The following is a 22,661-nucleotide window of genomic DNA, read 5'->3' on the forward strand; positions in this document are numbered from 1 at the left end:
CTCAAACCATGGATAATTATTCTCTTCATCTTGGTTTCCCCAATAGGAGCTGTTGGATCTAATTCTGAAATTTCGCGGCATATCGACTTCACCTTGTGAAAGTACTGGGCAATCGTCATGTCGTGTTGTACCATCGATAGCAGCTCATTCTCGAGAAGTTGCAATTTTGTATCGTTCCTCTTCGAAAAGAGTGTAACAAAAGTGTCTCATGCTTCCTTTGGCGTTTTAGCATCCCGAATGTGCTCCAACATTTCTTCTTCTATTGTGGTCTTTAAGGCAAACATTGATTTGCCTGCTTTAATTTTCCACTTCCGCAAGACGCCGTTAGCATCTTCCGCTGCCGGTTGTGTAACTTCACTACCACCGACAACCTCTCACAAGTCTTGACCTTGAAGGTAAGACTCTATACACGTTGCCCACGTGTTATAGTTTTGGTTGTTGAGCTTCTTGATTCCTCCAACAACTTGAAGATCACCCATCGTATCGGCAAGACTTTGTCTACACCGAACAAGCTTGAGTGACTACCGTGCAGAGTAATACACTACTCTCGACACAAAGAAGCTCACTCTCAAGGTTTGTGATAACCCCAACAATAATCTCAATAAATCTTTTCTGATGTGGAAGATCAGTCAAAACTGCAACCACAGAGCATACTCGGAATTTCAAGAGACTTTACAACCAATGCTCTACCAAGAACGATCCCTGACCGACTTGGCTCTGATACCAATTGTTGAATAAGAAGAGTATCCAAGATAACTCTAATGATCCCAAGAAGAAGAAAATAGAGCACACTCTTAAAGAAAGCTCACAAAACAAACTAATTAGCAAAGCTTTTCTTATTTAGCTCTAGGCTTTGTTTTTCCTTGGATGATATACAATGCTTGGGGACTTGGGTATTTATAGCAAACCAAATGAAAGCTACACCACACACTTAATTAAACTAAGATTATTTGCTACCACACAAAACCCATTAATTTCACCTAATTTTTTCCACTCAACCATACCTAACATTGCCTAACTTTGCAATTGTAAGCAATTACATCATCAAACTAGATATGGACTTGGACTTTAGATTGGGTTGTGGATTACTTATTGTTTTGGGTTGACATTGATTCTTAACATTTCCTACTAATCATTATTCTAGATTCAAGCAGATTTTGAATTTCCTAGTTACCTAGTCAGGCAATGAACTAATTTTTTCTCCAGAGAAATACTTGCAAGAGTACAAAGTTATCGTAGTATAGCAGCTCTAACAAGGTGGTTATCCACAAAGGATTGAATGAATAATTTGTGTTAAATAAAATCTTAATTAATTATTTAAAACAAAGTTGAGAAAAATGTTGATTTTATGATTTAAAATAATAAAAACGATTTTAATAGAAAACAATTAAATAAAATGACAAGATAAAATAAACTAAAAGAAAACAGTTTTTGAAAATTAAAATCGTAAAAGCCTAGGGTTCCTGCGTCACCTTAACAATCCTATGTAGTTATTCCATTTACTTATGAATTACATATGCATATTTTAAAGGTTAGGTTTTCCTAATATATGGCTACTTGGAACCCCAATGTAGAGCGTATATCAAACATGCAATTCGTCTGTCGTATTCAGATCAAATCTAAACATGCATGACTCATTATGCTTTGTGAAACCTTTTGAAAACCCATACAACCCTTAAGACGTGGTATTCATCCTAAGTGAACTTGCACATATTAATCACAAGAAACCTTTGTCAATTTCAGGGACCAACCTCCAACCAAAATTGCATCAAATTACTTTTCTAAAGATCCTAATGGTAGCTAAGCATTAAGACAATTAGATAGTTTAAACCGGTGATTAATAATTCAAAATCTGCATGCAAAATATCATAAGCAAATTAAAAAGAAACTACATATTCTTGCTAAGGCTCGTGGCCTCGCCCTAGCAAATGGAAATTAGTTACTAACAATCATACAACGAAATATTATTTAAAACAAGGCTAGAAAACACCTTGAAAATAAACTTGAATCCAAAAGCTCTCTAAAGTGTGCGTGCGTTCTCTCCTTCTCCCCCTCTCAACCCTAATGACTAAAAAGCCTTATTTATACTACTAGAAAATAAAATCCTACCTAGAAAAGGTCTTAGAATAATACTAGGAAACCAAATAAATTAAAATAAATTAAGAAACATAATCCTAAATTGACTAGTAAAATTCGTCCAAAATCTGCATAGTCTCAAAATAGCCACATTTCTAGATCTTTAAGGCCCCAAAACTGGCCCAAAATAGCTGGAATTAAAGCTTGAGATGTCCAGAACATAATTGCAGAAGGCCTCGAACCCAAAAGACACTATCTTGGATGGCAAAAAGCCCAAAGAATCCCAAAACGTCAATTTGACAGCACTGTGCGCTGCACATTTATTCCTTCGCCATAAATAAATCATATTGAATGTCCCAAGGCAAATCAAAGCTAGATCAATTTGCAGAAGGCCCCGAGATACTTCAATTTGACAAGAAAAAATTGACACATTTGATGATAAGGGACAATATGGAATGTCCCAAGGCAAATCAAAGCTAGATCATAAAGTTGCATTAAGTCGAATATAAGACCTTCTGCTTATAATTTGAGAGAATCTCTAATTTTGTATTGTTTCAATTTTTGTAGTTTAACGATCGTAGTTTGCTAATGATTTCTTCTTCTTTGTTTTTTATTTTTTTATTTTTTAGACAACTATATATTTACATTAAAGGGTCAGAATATGGGGCTAAGTCACACAGTGAGGCAATAATAAATTAGTATCGAATTCACTATCAACAAGATTCGAACTTAAAACCTCATATTTACAAGTGAAGAGCAATATCAAATGTTATTTCTTAAAGAAACCCCAAGTTGTCTTCTAAAAGAAAACCCAACACCCAACCCACCTTTCCCGTCACCAACTCCCCTCCGGCTTCGAGTCGATGACAGCCCCCTCTCTTCTCCACTTCACCTCCCTATTCTCCCTTCCCGTAAACCAAGCAGTGGGTTTACTTTCTTTTTTAAGAACCTGATCTCAGTGGTATGACGGAGACTTTATTCATGAACCAACTATAAAACAACGAGAGGAGTCTTATGGCAGGTAACGCGACAAAAGTCACCCAAAATAACATGTGGAAATTTAGATTGTGACGTTAGCCACTACTTTGTTAGAAACTTAAAAGTGAAGACATAGGAGCATGATTGTAAATTGTAATACCAACTTATAACCTGACGCTGGACAAATAGTTGTTACATAAACTCACCACATAAGTGAGAGGGATTTCCATTTATACCAAAGTAGTATCCCTTCTAACCCAACAAGCTCTTAACACCACAACCAAATTCTATAATTTTTTTTCTCAACCAACACATCCACAGTTGCAGACCCTTTCAAAGTTGTCGAACCCTCAATTTCCATTGTCACGTTTTCCATTTACGGATTCGGCTAGGGCCGTCGAAACTTCTCTCTTCCTAATCCCAAACCGAAGCAGCCTATGGTTGGTATATCTTTGAAAGCTCAGACAGAGAGAAAAATGGACTCTTCGGGGGCTACTTAAGGCACTTTAGTGCAAAACCAAAATGGGGCTGTTGAATGTTGCTCAGTGCTACTATAACTTAACAACCAAAAAGATTTGTCGAATTATTAGGACTCATAAGAAATTTATTAGACATATGAGATGAGATAATTCTTCTTCATGAGCTACCAAAATCAGCTTTACAACTAAACATTTTTATGTTATATCCGTCTTCTAGTGATTTTGGATGAGGAGCGAGTGATAGAGTTGGTGGTGATGAGTTGATTAGTATTCATCGTCAATTGATTCAACATCGTATCGAATGTCGAAAGATAACTTCAATTTAAGCAGGACCTTAATTCCTGTTCATATTATCTTTTTTGAGGCCAAAAACTTGAAGGGGACTCGTATCTTATTGTCCGTTAATAAGATTCGCCCCTGACCAACAAAACGGACATGGACTTAATTTTAGAAGATCCGTCGAATTATCGAACCGTATTGTTTTGAAACGGTTTCAAAATCGGATCGGATATAGAGTGGTCCGACCCATCTCCGAACGCTTTACAAGTCCAACTAGGAGAAACAAATATTCCCAAAAAAACAAAACAAAAAAAAGGAAGCGTGATTTTCCTACGTGCGACGCACGTGCGGAATAGATAGAACAGATAAGGCCGTCTGTGTCCTCCTCGTTCTTTCCTCTTCGAAGCAGACTCCATGGTTACTCCCATGACCTCTACTCTCTAACTCTCTCTCTCTCTCTCTACCATTTCCTCATTTCCCACAATCCTAATTCCCATGGGCTCCAAAATTCTTCCACAGGTACTCTCTCTCTCTCTCTCAATACATTTGGTCCGTGTCTGTGTGTTGTGTGTTGTGTGTGTGGTGTGCGTGTGTGTGAATTGTAGCAATAATGTGGAGGGAAATTGATGAATTTGTGGGTTTTCAGGCTTTGATAACAATTCCACGAAACCCTAATCAATACCCGCCAGTAAAGCTCGGGTTTTCAGCTGCCCTCTCTCGCCGCTCTTCCATTTCCGCCCGGGTTTCACTCTCTAGGGTTTCATCGAGCTCAATTGGGTCCGTTTTCAGTCCCATTGTTTCCGCGATATCGAAACGGAACTTCGTTGTGAGAGCAGACCCGAGCTCTGAAGGTGAAGTCGGAGCCACTGATGATGCCCAAGAGAATGAAGCAACTGGGAGCGGCGAGGCCTCTGTGGCCGTGGTAGAAGCTGAAGCAGAAGCAGTGCTGGAGCCTGAATCCGAAGAGCCGAAGCCGCCGAGAAAGTCTCGGGTTAAGCTCGGAGATATAATGGGGGTAATTCGTTCCCTTTTTTTTCTCTCTCTCTATTGCTGTTTTGCTTGCTTTGTGTGAAAATGTAACAAAAGTGAAGAATTGAACCCGCCAAGACATAATTTTGAAATCGATATCATTATGCTGTGGGTGACATAATGTGGGAATGAAAATGATATCGATGTTGCGTTGCGTTCTATATTCTCAGCAGAGCAGCAGGGATTTCAAAATATGCATTTTTCATTGGCTATTTGTTAGCTGGAATGTATTTAAACAGGGTGTTTGTCGTTTGGTTTTTCGCCATTCAACCCTAAGTGATTGTTAAAACCCGAGATTAATGTTGACCAGAATTCTTCTGTTTGCTTAGATATTAAATAAAAGGGCAGTTGAGGCGGCAGAGCAGGAAAGGCCAGTTCCCGACATTAGAACTGGAGATGTTGTGCAAATTAAACTGGTAATAGTGGTTCTGCTTCATTTCTCCAGATTTATACCGTCCCCGATTGCATCTGTTGTGATTCTTTTTATGTGTATGATTTACAGGAAGTTCCTGAAAATAAGAGAAGGTTGTCTATCTATAAAGGCATTGTCATTTCAAGACAAAATGCTGGTATTCACACAACTATTCGCATTCGGAGGATTATTGCTGGCATAGGGGTTGAGATTGTGTTCCCACTGTAAGTTTTTCTTTTATGTTCTACATGCTCAGCTTGATTTTTCTGCAGAATCATATGTTTAATGTGGTCCAATAACACTTCACAAATAACTAATCGGGCTATACATGATTAACTTTCGGCAACAGTTACCGATGAGGTCTTTTTTGAGTCAGTGGGCTTTGATCCCTCGCCATATCTCTGAATTCTGATGACATGACTCTGAAGAACCTAACATGGAGAAATCTATGTTGGATATTTATAGTCACTGATGGTTATTTATTAGGATTTTCTAGTCTAATCTAATTCATTGCAAACTTTATGTTTCATTCTTTGAAATTTAAACAACTCGACCCATATTTGTAGTTGGGTGCATAGGTGATTAAATCATTTTAGAAGCATGCACTAGGAGGTTGCAAAGAAGTTTATCAGATTCTTCTCACCCCAACCACCCCAAAAGGGTTTCTTTTTCGTTGTGTTTTCAACTTTTTGTACTTAATAAAATATACGAGAGAAGAAAAACCCTGTCTCCCGTAGAATATGCCTAGAATTCAGTTTTGGATTCATGATGATGATGCTTAGGCTCGTATGAGTGTTACCATGCTTACTGGCTATTTCTCGCCTTAAAGCCTTCCCTCGAGTTTTGAAATGATTAGAGCTTTATAATCATATTTACCGTTAAGAATATTTTTGTGTGATAGGTTTTAGTTTCTATTGCTTGTCATTTCAGATACTCACCAAACATTAAGGAGCTAAAGGTACTTAGTCACAGGAAGGTCAGGAGGGCGAGGTTGTACTATTTGAGAGACAAGCTTCCAAGGCTGTCGACGTTCAAATGAGAAATAGTATACGGCTCTTGTTTGGTTGTTTTCGGTTTCAGAGTAGTCTCATGAAAACCGTCACGTTGTAAAAACTATATGTATTTCCATCCAGGAATCCATTGAATGTGATATGTGTATCAGTTCTCCCCAATTTTTGTTGTATCTATAAATATATGCTAGGTTAATTTCCCCCTTTCTTTCTATTGCTGTTTCAGTTGATTAATTGGGAGGAACTCAGTGTTTTTTTAATTTTATTTTACAGCAACCATGACAGCATATTTCCAATGGTGCATGTAGGTTATATTTCCTTCCCTGCTGGAGGTCTTCCTTAGCCTATGGAAACCTCTTGTATTCGGAAATGGATGTGATTTTCACACATCTCTTTTAGTTTCTCACACACCTCTATTAATATTTAACCATCAGATCGGATAAGTCAAACAGAATCAACATACAGGATTTAAAAGGGGCATGTGAGAAGCTAAAAAGAATGTTGTATCTTTTTTTTCTTCTTAATTTGGAAATATTCACATCCTGTGCCATGATCAATTTAAAATAACTTTTAGTGCTAAAAATTGATTCTAGCTATTTGGTATTTAATTATTAATAGTATAAGTGTCACAAGTAAAGTTTTTCAAACGAGACTACTCAGTATTACGGTTTAATAATATTCTTTTTTACTTTTAAATTGGAGGTCTCTTGAGGTTTAAATCCGGTGGTTGGCGAGTTCTTTTGTATTAGGCTTCCGCCCTTCTTTTGTTTATGCCTTGAATCTTTATTCACCATCCATCAATATTTGTTGACACACTTCAAGTTTCCAATTAATATTGCTACTTCGTACTACGGTTTAGTAGTATTCCTATTTACTTATAAATGAGAGGTCTTAGGTTTGATTTTCGCCAAAGGTGAATTTGAACCACATTATTGCTAGTTCATTGTGAGGCTAAGCACACCTCCTCCTCCTTAGTCTAGATAATATCATTTGTTAAAATAAAATAAATAAATAAAGTTTCCAATTAATATTCGTATTTACATCTAAAAGAATGCAATTAAATGGATTTAAAATAAAATAAAAAGAATTTGAAAACTTTGAGTTTTAACCAAAAGTCATGTAATAACTTTATTTAATGGTTAGAACAAACCTAAACACTAAATCAATCCAATTAAAATGGCCCAAACATTGAGTTTACGATTTTATCCCTAACGACAAGCATCTCTCTTCATTTATGGATATGAGGATCCTCTCCGGATTCTTTTGTGGGGATCCTAAAGTGTTGAGAGTTGTCCCACATTGGTGAGAGACAAAGTATGTTATGTGCTTATATGATCTGGGTTACTCCCCATATAGACAATTGGTTTTATGGTGGAATCCCAATTTCATCATGGCATCAGAGCAAGGTTGTTCATGTGTGAAGCCCAACGGCCACATGAGCGTCACGTCACCCAGTTGTTGTCCACGTGTAGGCTCGAAAATCCGCTACACGTGCGAGGACGTGTTGAGAGTTATCCCACATCAATGAGGGACAAAGTTTGCTATGTTCTTATATGGTCTTGGGTTACTCCTCATATTGCCAATTGGTTCTATGGTGGAACCTCAATTTCATCATGCTAACATTTTAGACGTTCATCGTACATCGTACGGTCAGTTTTTATTAGATACTATTTATGTTTGATTTTAAATAAAAAATTCAAAATAATTTCTGACCGTATGATATACGATAATCGATTAGGATGTGAAGATTCCTAGGATCCCCACAATTTGGATCTGGAAGAAATTCAAATCCCATTTATGGAGATCTCTCATATGCTGTCTCCCCCATTTCTTCCTAACATTCAAAACCTTCCATTCTTTCTAATATCGCATAGCAGCTCTGAGCAAGGGACTTAAACTTTCACCGACATCGGCAAAAAAACCAAAAGTAAATTTCTGCCCTTCCCTCCTCATTCATCTGATTGTTAACCTTTCAATTTGATGAAGAAGAGAAGAATTCGATGTTCCGTAATTGAATTTTCTGTTTACGTTTATAGGTGATTGGAGATGGCTGAGGTAATTTCGAATGAAAACATCCCTTCTTGTGAAGTAGAAAGAATGACTTTAAAGCCTACAAATAAGCGGCCGCCCAACAATCTCCAACTTTGCAACTTGTAGATGATGACGGCAAAGGTGCGTGTACACACACACACGGGGGAAGTGATTTCCATTTTTTTATAAAAATGGGGATTGGTTGTAAAGTTCACACCACATTAAACTTTAACTATCTAAATCGTCTATTTTTCAAGTTACACCTTATAGATTATCCTTGCAAAGTATTAGCAAAATTAGAAATGTTTAAGACATCTAATTTAGTTCAAAGAAATTAATGAATACTTTGTTACATAAGAAACAATAAAATTTTATCTTAATAATTAGATAAGCAAATGATTTTGGATTGAATTGAATTTTTGTAAAGATGATCTATGAAACGAGACTTACAAAATAGACTGTTCGGATCGTTAAGTTTGATGTGGAGTGGGTCCACACTTAATCCCCATTTTTTTCAAAAAATGGGGATCCCTTTGCCTATAGGGCATGTGTGTTTATATACATATACGTATACATGTATATACACACATATAGGTATACAGATATACCCACACATATATTATTTTCTTTTTCTCTTTGTTTTTTTCTCCTTAACATTCTTTATTTTTGTTAGCTAATTAGCTTCTTCATCTCTTGCATATACAGAGGGATGGAATCGATGGATGACGTGAGGAAAACATCATCATGACTATATTAAAACAAGGAATGAATCAAGCTACAAACAGGAAGGCCTCTATGCTTAGTTGCGATTATATGAATTCACCCACACTAAAGAAAATCCTTAAATTTCCTTAGTCACGTTAACATTTGGAATTTATCATGAAGGGAAATGATGCCTTTATGCTTCTACTCAATTATAATACTTCAAAAAAATTTTCAAAGATAAACAAAAAATTATAATAATCCTCACCATTTTTTAAAAGTAACCAAAATAATTCACACTACTTCTGAAACGTAACTAAAATAATTCACACTATTTCTGGAAGCAAAATAAACATTATTTATGAAACTACAACAAAATAATCAACATTATTTCTGAAAATGAATCAAAATAACTCATACTATTTCTGGAACTATGGCAAAATTACACACTATTTCTGAAAACTGAACCAAAGTAACGCACACTATTTTTGGAAGTGAACAAAATACACACTATTTCTAGAAAAATATAATTTTTTTTTTACTTTTAAATGCTTTTCTCTCTCCTGATTAATTAATAAGTAACAAAACGAAGATTAACACACATTATGTGTATATAAATATAAAATATAAAAAGAATAAAAATTATAATACAAAAAGGAGAAAAGTTGAAGGAAAACGTGAAAGAGAAGAAATGTGGATGTTTTTTTTCTTTTTCAAATTAAAGATGTTATGATAACGTGTGTGTAGTGTTTGAATAAAATTGTAAAATTTAGTTTGTTTATAATTATACTAGCATTTGCTTACATATTTTGTGTGTATGAATATATTTTTTTAGAAAATGAGAAGGAGAGAGGGAGAGAGGGAGAGAGAACGTGGGAGGAGTGGGAGATTTTTGTTCTTGGTTTTTTTTTTAAAAAAAATTTAAATATTAGAGATATTTTAACATCACATGTAAATGAGGCTTCAATAAAAAAACTGTAAAATTTGGACCTGTGAAATTACATTATTGCCCATCATTTTTTTTTTTGTGTGATAATAGACGAAGTTGTCTTTTCACCCTCTTTTGGTTGACAAAAAAGGTTTCATTAATTAATAGAGACATGCTCATGATTTTGTTTTATAATAAAAATCAATTGTCTTTTTATTTTTTATTTTGTTGACATAAAGATATCCCTTTTGTAAATTGGAATTGTTATTAGCATTCCAAAAATCTCATTCTAGCCTCCAAACTTTCTATATTATGAAAGAAAAATACACTTGTGAGAGAAGTGTAGAATGAGATTTTTGAAGTACCAATAACATTTCCCTTATAAATAATTAAGAGTTTTCAAGACTCTCAGCAACATAATCAAGATATAATCACAACCTCGAGCCGAAATGATTTACATGTGGTACCTAACATGCCAAATGTCAATGATAAGAATTTACGTAAAATTAACAAATTATGCACCAATCAACGAGAATTGCCAATAGCGAGACTTAAATTTAATGAGACGACGGCACACAATATAGGAATCTTATTAGCTAAGCTAACCATCGTTTGCCTGAGAAACAGAATTGTATTAATTAGATTATTAATTATTAATGGGTGACTATGGGTATGTTATGGGACGGTATTTACGTAATACGTACACGAAAGTCTAAAGGATCGCCACCACGAAAGCCTTCCCCAGTTCCTCTTCCTCTCCTGAGCGTCAGCGTTGTCTCTCACTTTTGAAGCGGGCGTCATCACTCCCTTCCTTTTGACACGTGGCCTTCTCCGTCCCTCTCTCTCCCTCCCTCCTCACCTTGCCCTTCTTATTGAAATTCGAAGCTCCGCCGTTTCCATCGGAGCCTCCCCTTCTCTCTCTCTTCCTCTCTCTCTCTAAAATCTAATTAGGAGGTGAGTTTGGTTTTGGTGTTGAAGATCGCTCGGACCGAACCCGATCTTGGTGGCTGAATCTCCGAAGCTGAGGTCGAATTTGCCGTTGGACCGAGCAATCCGTACCTCCTCCTGCCATATGTTAGTTCCCAATTCAATCTCTCTATCTCTCCTTCTCTCTTTCTCTCACTAACACATAAGCACATTTTCTTTCACAAACACCTCTCTCTCTATCTCTCTCTCTCTCTCTCTCTCTATGTGAACCATGTACTCGCGGAGTCGTTAATTCTCTCATGTTTTTGTAATTGATTTTCTGAGCTAGGGTTTGTTCTGGTAATTTGAACGGCAGGGTTTGAGATTGTTTGGTGAAATTTTGGAAGAAAAAGAAAGAAGGAAAATTGTTTGCATCTTTGGTGGTGTTCCATCATGAGTGCCGGTGGTGGTAATCAGTTGATTTCCGTTCATCCTGATGAGCTCAAATTCCTATGTACTCTCTCTCTCTCTCTCTGCCTGCACACACACACACACATACGTGCATGCCGCTTTGGGTAATCAGATGGGTTTAGTTGAATTATTGTGGGAAATTGATCATGATTATACTCGAATGATCATAGAAAGATGTTTTTTTTTTTTTTTTTTCTCCCGAGAATTCGAGGATAATTGAATTGCATGAACTCATAAATGTTGGAATTTCATTGACAATGAGTTTTTTGGGTGACTTGAAGGGGAAGAGATCATTGTTGCTAGTTTTTTTTCTTAATTAAGATTAACAATAGATTGTTGGGTTACTTTTGTAGCTCAGCAAGGTTTGTGATCTAGGCATATATGATTGCTTGTATCTTAAAAGGTTTGCGTTGTCAATTGACGGTAGATTTATGTTGAATGATTGTTAACATGATGGCGGGTGCTAAGAAAAAGGTGAATATGATCAAAGGAAAAAGTTTGAGGAGGGTTTCTTTAGCTCGTATAAGATAATGTGTGACGGACCTCTCATTCGACACGAGTCGTTTTTATTTTATTGTTATTTTGCTTCTCTTGTTGAGTACCTCATGGCCTCTTCTTTGGGTTTTTGAGCTCTACTTTTTAACCTTTGTCTTAAATGACCAAAGCGGATTTTTATTAACAATTGTTGAATAGCTTTTATACCACCCCCTAGGTTACATCCTAGATATTGTTAGGAATCTTCGTTTTATTGGGTTACTAATTACTTTCAGAAAGTTATCGAAGGGTTACTAATTACTATGCTTAGTGACTGGGATTACATACCCTATAGTTTAGCAGATTTCTGGACTCCGTGGTCACCTTAGCAGTTATACTCCTTTAACTCTCTGAACTCTGTGGTTGACTTATGGTTTCTTTTCAGATCTTACTGGTTTAGCAGCAATCTAAGAATTGCTGAATTAGGTATGTTAAAAACAAGAGTGACTACACATTGTGATGAAATCCACTACAAACAACATATACTGCTGGTTCCAGCACTGAATCCCATGAACTTGCTTGCCCTAAGTTTCATACTTATGTTTTGCTCTATACCTAATTACCTACCTATGCTCATGATAAGCAGTGCCAGCACTCCTCTGGTTTTTGGAAGGGTTCAAATTGAAACAATTCCGGCTAATAGGGTGAATCTCATAAATACATATTGGACTATTACATAATTTTGACTATAGTTAGTGCCATGTCCAGGCAATTTCTTTTCAAATTCTTTCATAAAAAGTTTTTTCTTTTATTGTTTAATGACGTTTGATAAAATACTAATGAATATGACTTTCTTGATCAGTTGAACTGGAAAAGCAAGGCTTTTGTGATCTAAAAGTTGTCAATCACACTGAACACCATGTTGCTTTTAAGGTACCAATTTTGTTCATAAATGAATTCAATGTTTATCCAATCTAAAATTTGCTAGTGCATGTTTTTTAATTGTTTTCATCATTCTCTTGTTTCTAGGTTAAAACCACTTCACCGAAGAAGTACTTTGTACGGCCCAACACTGGTATTATACAGCCTTGGGATTCATATGTAATCAGAGGTAATACTCTTCTCATCATGTTGTTACAGTTTCCATTTGTTTTGTAATCTTATTTCTTAACCTCGAACTTCAGAAACCTCTGACTGCCCAACAAGTGATCTCCAGTATTGGTGATCCTCTCAGGCAATACTTTCAAATGGAAAGTTTTCAATCTAAGATTGTGTTAGCTGGCTTTGGCCAATCATAAGAATGTAACATATTGTTCATGCACCGTCGACTAGTGTTTATTATATGCACATAACGCACCTTAATATCCTTAAAAGCTTTTGTAATACTGGCTTCCAACTAACTGCTGGGTCTGCAGTCACCCTCCAAGCCCAACGAGAATATCCTCCAGATATGCAGTGCAAAGATAAATTTCTTCTGCTGAGTACAACAGTGCCTCCAAATACCGATGTTGATGACCTTCCACAAGATACTGTAAGAATTTTAAGTTGGACATTACTCGCTCTGTTTTGCTAGCTTGATTTGTCATTTTAACACAACATTTGATCTAGTTCACCAAGGAAAGTGGAAGGGTTTTAGAGGAGTGCAAGCTTAGAGTTGTGTATATCACTCCCGCTCAAGGAAACTCAGAAGATGAAGCTATGCAGAGCTCCATGCATAGTCTTGATACTAATTCTGTAAGTTTTTAGGGAAGGTCTTTAATCCACTACTTCACAAAATTAATCCAAATATTGTGTTGTATGTTACATTTCATCACTTGCAATACAAAGCATAATTAGAAAAACAACAAGTATTGACTTCTAGTAGTGATTAAAGGTGGTCGCTGAATGAAGTTATTGGTTTAGCATTTTTTAACCACAATATTTTAGGCATTTGTGTGAAGTTTATTCCACATATTATTTATCTGCAGAACAATCCTATGTCTGAAAATAATAATAAAAGAAAATTTAAGAAATCATGTGAAGTGTGAATCATCTGAACTTGTTATTTGAATTATACGAAGATTATGTGCTCCCATTTGTTTAGTTGACATTTTTTCAGTGCTTGCTTACTGAAAACTTGTAACAGCCCAATATAAAATGTCATAGGTTATTGCAGTGATTCATAATATATTTGAATTAATTTCATATTCTAACTCTTTAGAATTTGTACTTGTAGAATCAAGCTTTCCAGCGCCTGAAGGAAGAAAGAGATGCAGCTGTTAGACAAACACAGCAACTTCAACAGGATGTGGTTAGTAGATAATTATTCCTCTGCTTCTCTAATACACACACGTACAGAAAGACTAAAGTATTAACCTAAGTAGCTTATCCTTGATTGTTTGATCTTTACCTATAGCTAGAGTCCAAACATTAAAAGTTGGTGCGTTAATCCTGAGTCTGGACCATGGAAATATTTTAATCTCAAATCTAACGCTCCAACGTATATTTAATACAACATAAAGAGACATTCATCACAACTTATAAAAGCTGGAAGACTAGAATTTTATTAGGTGACCATAGAGATTCTGGAAAATTGAAGACGAGGAGCTATATATGGTCAGAAGTACTTATAAGTTTAATGCTCGGAACAACAATTCAAGAAATTAAATGACCCGGTATCTGGATACGTATGTATCTGGATTTTGACTAGTTTTTTCTTCCTACTTTCAACATGTATTCAGACAATGCGGGTGAGGTTGATAGGAGCTGAAATAAGTAGGGGAAGTATAATTATATAAACTATATATGGAAATGTCCTTCAGAAAGTGGTTTGGTTAAATATGTCAAACGACATGCTTGCGCTCTCACCCCCGACATTCTCTTTTGTTCACTACAGGATATACTGAAGAGGCGAAGATTTCGGAAGAGTGACCCAGGCTTCTCCTTCACCTTTGCAATTTTAGTGGGACTCATTGGACTCATGGTTGGCTTCCTCTTGAACCTTTCGTTGTCTTCACCATCTACAGAATGACTTAACGTTTATTCAGGATATCAGGAAATATTTTCTTGACAAATTCATTGTATAATTTCTTTGTGTTCCGTTTGCTGGAAAGTTTGCTTTACTTCCGTTTCTGTATATTGATGATGATTGTTGCAAATTTGCATCGCGATTAGTTGATTTATTGAATATTTTTCTGTTTCCCCCAACAGTGTTATACGCTCGGTATGCAGCATTTCTGACATTATTCGGTAGGTCTCCCTAGAAAAAAACTTGAGTAGCGCTGTTGCACATGTTTCACCGTCGCGTTGTACGCTCACTGCTCCCGGCTGGTAAATTTGTTTGCAGCTTGAAAACACCGTTTTGCAAGTTAATTTGCACGCCGTATTTTCAAATTTCCGATTGTTACGAGTCTTAAGGTAATTCGAAGTTTGGTGACGAATGTGATGCGGAATACATGTCATGTTGAAAGGTAGGCATTAACAGAATAAATGCATTTTGGGAGGTGGATTTCTGTATACCGAAGCGGCTATTTCTTGCTCAGGATCTTCTGTAAACCTTCCCAGTTTGTGATTCCATATCCTTAACTTTCACCATGATTCCACGTCAGAGAACTCCATATACCTAACTCAACGGATTCTCAAACACTACTCTTTATTACTGGTCACCAGATTGAATAAATCAAACGAAAAAAAATGCATGGTTAAAGCAAGGTGTGTTACAGGAGGAAAATGGTTCATTTGATATCCATTTTCTAATTTTTCAGTTTTCCGTTCAGTAATTGTTTTCAGTTTTCATTTTTCTGAAGAACTAAAAACAATTACCTAACACATGTTCATACAAAAACGTCCTGGATTTGATCCCTGGCGTTGGTGGATCATACGATGGTGGACAAGGGAATGCTGATATGTCTATGTGAGTCTTTCCAACCCCCGAAAGGGTGGAATCCAGTGGCGAAGCCACTAGCTAGTCTCCTTTTAAAAAATAAAAAATTAAAATTCTATATGATAAAATATGAAGGTGTCAAACAATAAAAGTCTAGAGAATAAAGCAAATCGAAAGTGTTTACGAGTTGTCTACGTGACAATTGTGACGAAATAATTGATGGAAATCTTTGAAAGTTTGACGTTACGGAGGGTAGTTTATTAGTTAAATGTTTAGAGGATAATTGGCTAAAAGGAAAGTTCATAATAGATAATATCATTTGTGAGGAAAAAAAATAATAATAATTCAAGTCGTCTTGTCCATTTTGAGCAAATTATACATGAACAAACCATTGTCTTTTTCTCTTCTTCATTTTTTCCATCTGGGCCATTGAATCTGGTTTGGGCCTAACAGGCCCAAATTACACAATTTTTTTTGTTTTTTCAAGAATAAGAGAGGGTAAAAATGGCGGGAACTCTTCAGGTGCTAAATCTCAAACCCTACACGTGCGAAATTTGGCGCCCATCTGTCCCCTTCTATTCCAATCTCCCTCTCTCCGTCTCCGATCCAAATCTCATCAATCAACCGTGGAAATGGCGACTCGTCCCACCGACTCAACTCCCATAACCCCAACCGTCTCCGAGTCCGAGAAGGCCTGGCACCTCTTCGCCCTCCTCTTACAACTTCGCCGCCCAACTCACCCCTCCGAGCTCGCCTCTCGATGCACATTGTTCCCCGCATCGCCTCACCTAGTCCGATACCTTTGCTCCACCCCGGGCTCTCCTCTCTGCTTATCGAACCAGCTCTACGTCACGCCGTCTCCGGCTTCCTTAGCAGCTTTCCTCGAGTTCTTTTCACATCGCAGTGCCGGCGATGCAGTGAGAGTCTGCTTGGGGAAGCGGAAACGGGTCGTTTGGGATTCCGGAGTCGGGCCTCCGGCAGCAAAGAGATTAATTGTGGATTTTGGAAATGGTAACTGTTACATTTAATTGTAGTTTTTTATTTTATTTTTTTGGGATTTAATGTGTTTGGTTGGTAATGGTTGTGATGAACTGCAGTGAATGAAGAGAGTAGAGCGCGGAAAGCAGTTGGGCATACTCGTTGGAAGGTACGATTAAATTGTTTTTTGGGGGATTTTTGAATTTTGCTTTTTTTTTTTTTTAATTTTAAATTTTAATCTGGAAATGTTGAACTACCAAAATAAAAAAATCACTTTAATCGGGTAATTTGTAATCCTAAGAGAACACAAAAATGTTGAATTTGAGGTTTTCTATTTCGTTTGAAAGGTGATTTGTCGTTGTATAAATAAAGTGAAATAAAACAGATTGCTTATCTGGGAAGCTTGTAATTCAGATCATTTTTTGCAGACACATTCTCATATGGCTGACTACTACATCTGCAAATACATAAATATGCTACAAAGTTGGATGACACTGACGGTGAACAAATCGATGTTAAATTCTTCGTTATATATCAATTACAGAACTGGACAATCAAGTTTAGGATTGAACAGTGTTGACCATGTAGAGGATCAAACGGAGGGGACCAATACAATTGTGGAAACGAAGGTTAACAGGCTGGTAATGGATTGTGTCATTGGTTTAGAATCAGTTCTTCCAATCATGGCGTCTGATGATTTAGTCTTTTATGAAGGAGCTGACATACATGAGATAGACTGCAGTGGGAATTTGTCTCTGGAAGAAATGAAAGAGAACAATATATCACCAGTCGTGGATGAGAATGTAAATGGTAGTTGTAAAGTTACAAATGTTGGACTCGTTGAAGATGAAAGAGTTGTTGGAGGTGAGGAGGAAGAGTTGTTAGTGGCTTCTCGCAGCCCTAATGGAGAAATAGAAAATTTCTCCCAGACAAATTTTGCTCTTTATGATATGCTGCCTAGGCGTAAGGTCAAAAGATTGAGAAAGGCGGATTGTGAAGATATGATGCCTCTGAATAAAAAGCAAACAAGAAGACATGAGACCAAGACCATAAGTTCAGCTACTGAATTTTCTGTATTGCAAAAGCAATTGTTGATGCCCTCCTCCAAGATGAAGGCGGTTGACAAGGATAAAATGGCTCCGAGACTACAATCACACAACTTAGAGCATGATCAGGCTGTTGCCACTCCCAAAGAGAACCAGAAGTGTGAAACAAATCAAAAGCCAATCATCTTAGTACAGAAATCAAAAAGGAATTGTGATGACGTGCATGTTAATGAAAGAAATGGACGCCATAAATCTGTGTCTCTTAAGGTATGCTACGCTTCTGAAATATAAATGTTCTCTCTGTTTCAACGAGTGCAAGTCTGCGTTTCATTAATGATCTTATACTTAGTAAGCATATGACACTTTGTAGGATCAACTGGAGAAAAAAGAATTTCCAATTTTTGAATCCTATATTGTAGAAGAAGAAGAAGGTTCAGGTATATAATGATCTGACTATGTTGGATTTTTCGCATCCATATCAACCTCTTTGTCATCATTGATTTTCTTATTTGTTTCCCAAACTGTAGGTGGTTATGGCACTGTTTACAGGGCACGGACCAAAAATGACGAGAAAAAGGTCGCCATTAAGTGTAAGTAACACATAATTTTTGTATGTCAATTGTCCTGAGGGGTCAGACTGTTGCCTCTTGTGACGACTCAATCTGCTTGCATATGCAATACAAATATCTGCTATCTCCTAAAGTCAGCAACCAATTCTGGTTAGATGTCTTGGTAAACTCCGTAATCTTGCACATAAAGTGCATCTCAGTCACATTTGTGAATTATGGCATTGTTTATTTGAATAATTTAAGTCAACTTTCTTTTTCCTAGACAGTGCTAGCTTTTCACTTAGATATCAAATAAACACCAAGTGAAGGGAAAGGAAACATTTACCCGAAGGTCCCAAATGTTATAGCCAGTGACAGCTCCCCAACTTTCAGTTACCTAATAAACTTAAACAATCAACTGTTCACTGTCATCACATGCTCCCTGTGTGCCTTTTATGAATCCAAATATGTTGTAATTTGGCTCATTAATAATGTGTTTTTTTTTATTTATTCTGGATTATTTATGATATAATTTAGGTGGTAGAATGGAACTAAATTAAGTTGGGTGTGAAAGCAATTGAAAAAAAAAAAAAACCTGGAGTTGCAAATCGAAAGTGCTTTGTTTTCTGCATACCGTGTACTCCAACCCGTTTAAGGCTTGAAAGGGGTTATAGCTGCCCCCAGAACCCCCTTCTAGTTAGACTTAAATGGCATACTCGAAGGGGTTTCAGGTCCAATGGGAAGGGTGTTACTCAAACCCTTTTTAGTTGAAGCCAAAACGAAGTTCCATATCTCATATTTCTTTAACCGCTCTACAGGCCCGCATGCTAATGCTCATAAGAATCATGTTAACAATGAGTTAAGGATGCTGGAAAAGTTTGGGTAAGTGTTTAAAGTTTCAAGTACAAAATTTAGAGCTTTAGTGGCAAGCAGTAGTGAGATTTTACATCCCAGTAAGTTTTGTAATGTAGGGGCAAAAACTTCGTGATAAAATATGAAGGCCGTATCAAGAATGAAAATTCCAGTTGCTTTGTACTGCAGCACGTTGAGCATGATAGGCCTGAGGTGATTATTGGACATTTTCATAACTTTTCTCCATTTCTTTTGAAGCTTTTGTTTGACATTGATTTTACTTTTAGGTTTTAAAGCAAGAGATAGGTCTTTCTCACCTACATTGGTATGGCTATTGCTTGTTTAAGGCGCTGGCAAGCCTTCATAGACAGGTAACTATTGGTGTTATGCATGTTCTAGTAGGATTCAAGAGCTTTTTGTAATAGTTTCAAAAATATTTTTTTTGTGCATTCACAGGGAGTCGTACATAGAGATGTTAAACCTGGAAACTTCCTTTTCTCTCGTAAGGCCAACAAGGGTTACCTCATAGATTTCAATCTTGCAACGGTTGGTCATACCTGTCCCCACTTTTTACTTTATTTTTAGTTTGTTTCAATAATTTATTTTTCTGTTGCAACCATATTGAAATTTGTTGATCTATTAGTGTTTTTTACTCAATATTGATTTTCCTTATATGACAGGATTTGCATATGAAGCCTGGAACTCGTAAGCTTTCATCTCTTCCATGTAAAACAGATTTATTGTTCACATGTTATAATTATTGAAACTCAATTTTGTTGTGTTACTGATTATATAGATAATCAAGTGTTAAACAAGTACTAAATGATGGTTACAAGCATCCACATACCGTTTTGCTTTCAGTTTAATTTCAATCTCCAGACTCTTAATTTTGCAGATCATTATATTTGGAGAATTAGGGACAAAACAACAATAGCATTTTGCTTATACATGCTAAATGTTTTTTAATTGAGTTTTCTGGTAGAAAGAATGGAAAATTGATGAAGCTAATTTTTCGTATTTCACAGGCAAATTAAAATCTGGATATGACTATGATGAGAAACTTACAAATGCAAAATCTGTACCTCGAACCCCACTTCAGAAGTTGCCAACTGCTAAGTCCTTAATAATTGCCAATGGGGAGACCAAAAAAGGTCTCAAATCCACTTTTGATCCGAGGGACTTGAAAAAAAAGGCTCTTAGCCAAATAAAGCCCTACAATTCTTCGGGTGGCCGGAGCCTAATCAAAAGTCAGGGTGCAGATGGCTCAGGTATAACATCAGTAAAGGATGTGAGTAATATCAGGACTCCTCCAGTAGAAAGGTTGAGGGAACCTGTGCCATCCCAAGGAAGGAAGGAGCTCATCAACCTAGTACAGGAAGCAATGCAGAATCAAAACCATATATCATCAGGTGTTTCGGCTCCTATGAGAAAGAGGATTCCTGCCCCTCCTGGAAATGAGGATGACAAGCTTTTCTATATCACTCCAATGCCTCTGCACTCAACTGGCAATGGTGTTGGCGGTGCAGATTTGATCAGAAGCAGAGGTTTGTTTCTTTCAGTGACTTGGAGTCTTGGACAATCTGGTTGGACTAGCAAATTTCTTTACTTTTGTTTGTTCATATTTTGTCTTAGGGGGTGGAAAGCAAAAGAAAGAAGGTCCTTGTGCTGGAACTAAAGGATACCGAGCTCCGGAGGTGAGGTTCATATAGTTGTAACATTTACCATAGTTTATCCATATAGCCACAATTTATCCTGCCATTACACTCTGTAAATTTTGTAACTTTATGCATTGTTGGAATCACACTGGTTACTCGTACTAAGAAACTTAGCCAAGCAATAACCAACCTTATGAAGCTTTCTAACTCAAGTGTTTAAAAGCATTTACCCCTTCACCCGAGGTCTTGTGTTTGACTCTCCACTCCCATTCTGGAGTACTTGAGTTGCACATGAAATTGAACCAAATTGTTTGGATAGTTTTTTCTTTTTTTTTCCTATGAAGCTGTTAGATTAATGAAATAAATTGAGATGGAATCATGACGAAAAACAGTGCAATTTTGATAACTTATGGTAAACGATTGAAACCAGCTCTTTCATTTCTTGATTTTTTTTGTCATAATTCTGTGTGGTTTATGCAGGTTCTCTTGAGATCCCCATATCAAGGCCCCAAGCTTGATATCTGGTCTGCCGGTGTCACTCTACTCTACTTCATGATTGGCAGAACGCCCTTTGGTGGCGATCCTGAACAGTAAACACCCTTGCTTCGATCCAAACGCTTTATGCGTAATCTTAGTTCTCTGTATTCTTTATATAAAATATTTTGCTAACCATTGCCATGGGTATCATCAGGAACATAAAGGACATCGCAAAGTTGAGAGGCAGCGAAGATTTATGGGAAGTTGCCAAGCTACACGACCGCGAATCGTCATTTCCAGCGGTATTAATCATTCATTACTTCTTCGATCTAGTACATGATATTTCAATCTGCAGAGTCGTTGAAATTGCAAAGTAATATTTTGTCACAGGGCCTCTATTGTACAGAATCTTTGCCGTCTATCAAACTGCAGGATTGGTGTAGAAGGAGCACAAAGAGGCCGGATTTCTACAACGAAATCCCTAGACCGCTTTTTGATCTTGTCGATAAGTGCTTGGCAGTGAACCCGAGGGTTAGGATAAGCGCCGAGGAAGCACTTCGACATGAGTTTTTTGCTCCGTGCCATGAAGAGCTGAGAAAGCTGAGGCTTCAGAGGCAGGTGCTGTAACTTGGAACGCAAGAAATGGCTCCAGTTTTAGATGGACAAAACATCGTTACGACTAACCGGTTGGGATTAGAGCTTTGGATTTTAGACTACGTTGTATGATAATCTCCAACTCCTACTTTGTCTTGGTAATTTGCATCGATGAAAAAATGTTGTATAGTTACAGCCTTGTTACTTTTAAGCGGTGAGAGATTAAATTAGTTTGAACTCGTAATCAACGAGATTTAAATTTAAGATCTTTCATTTACTAATGAAGAAGAATATTACTAGATCGTAGTATTAAGTGTCGTAAAATATGTAACCGGTTGGATTATATATACTACGATAGAAATCGGAATTTATGTGCCCAGGTGCTTGTTCCTCGAACGATTTCTTGTTTGATAATATTTCATTTTGAATTTAAGTTTTATTTTTCATGAACAGAAAATGAAAATGAAAAACTATTTTAAGTTTTTATTTTCTTTCATTTCTTCTTTCTCTGTTGTCCTCCTGTCATTTCTCTCACCATCTTATCTCATCTTTGTTTGCTTTTCATCTGTTATATATACTTTTGGGCCCAGTTTGTCATTGTCTTTTTTTTTTTTTTTTTTTTTTTTTTAACCAAAAGTTGCTCAATTTTAAAGTTGTTTCAAAATAAACACTCAATTATTTTATTTTGCAGTTGATTATTTTTTAAAGCACAGTAGAATTTTAAAAAAGCACAGCAATCACAAATTGGACCTTAATTATCCTAGTAGTTACGTCATTCATATTCAACTCATTGGTGTTTTAAATTCAAACTTTTCACCTCTTAAACCATCTCTCACCTTTGGGTTAAAACAAAAAATTTAAGTCATGTTTGGTA

At 36.6% G+C, this 22,661-nt stretch overlaps 3 protein-coding genes across 3 annotated transcripts; all 3 read left to right on the forward strand.

Moving 5' to 3' along the window:
* Positions 1–4,149: 4,149 nt before the first annotated feature.
* On the forward strand, positions 4,150–6,425 carry LOC137722544 (large ribosomal subunit protein bL19cy-like). The gene is made up of 5 exons (XM_068461573.1): positions 4,150–4,331; positions 4,459–4,827; positions 5,171–5,257; positions 5,344–5,477; positions 6,184–6,425. Exons 1-5 carry the CDS (start codon positions 4,308–4,310, stop codon positions 6,290–6,292), a joined length of 723 nt encoding a protein of 240 aa, XP_068317674.1. The 5' UTR covers positions 4,150–4,307; the 3' UTR covers positions 6,293–6,425.
* Positions 6,426–10,623: 4,198 nt separating this feature from the next.
* LOC137722854 (vesicle-associated protein 2-1-like) lies at positions 10,624–14,955 on the forward strand. Its single transcript, XM_068461955.1, has 8 exons — positions 10,624–10,998; positions 11,207–11,344; positions 12,638–12,708; positions 12,805–12,886; positions 13,191–13,306; positions 13,384–13,509; positions 13,991–14,065; positions 14,651–14,955. The coding sequence occupies exons 2-8, from the start codon at positions 11,284–11,286 to the stop codon at positions 14,783–14,785; spliced, it is 666 nt and encodes a 221-aa protein (XP_068318056.1). The 5' UTR covers positions 10,624–10,998; positions 11,207–11,283; the 3' UTR covers positions 14,786–14,955.
* Positions 14,956–16,269: 1,314 nt separating this feature from the next.
* LOC137723273 (uncharacterized) lies at positions 16,270–21,820 on the forward strand. Its single transcript, XM_068462430.1, has 15 exons — positions 16,270–16,648; positions 16,735–16,784; positions 17,044–17,928; positions 18,032–18,098; positions 18,189–18,251; positions 19,028–19,091; positions 19,181–19,274; positions 19,349–19,432; positions 19,518–19,607; positions 19,742–19,766; positions 20,087–20,605; positions 20,694–20,755; positions 21,197–21,306; positions 21,408–21,495; positions 21,584–21,820. The coding sequence occupies exons 1-15, from the start codon at positions 16,270–16,272 to the stop codon at positions 21,818–21,820; spliced, it is 2,817 nt and encodes a 938-aa protein (XP_068318531.1).
* The last annotated feature ends 841 nt before the right edge of the window (positions 21,821–22,661 follow it).

The sequence above is a fragment of the Pyrus communis genome, chromosome 17 (genome assembly GCF_963583255.1).
Source record: "Pyrus communis chromosome 17, drPyrComm1.1, whole genome shotgun sequence".
Classification (NCBI taxonomy): Eukaryota; Viridiplantae; Streptophyta; class Magnoliopsida; order Rosales; family Rosaceae; genus Pyrus; species Pyrus communis.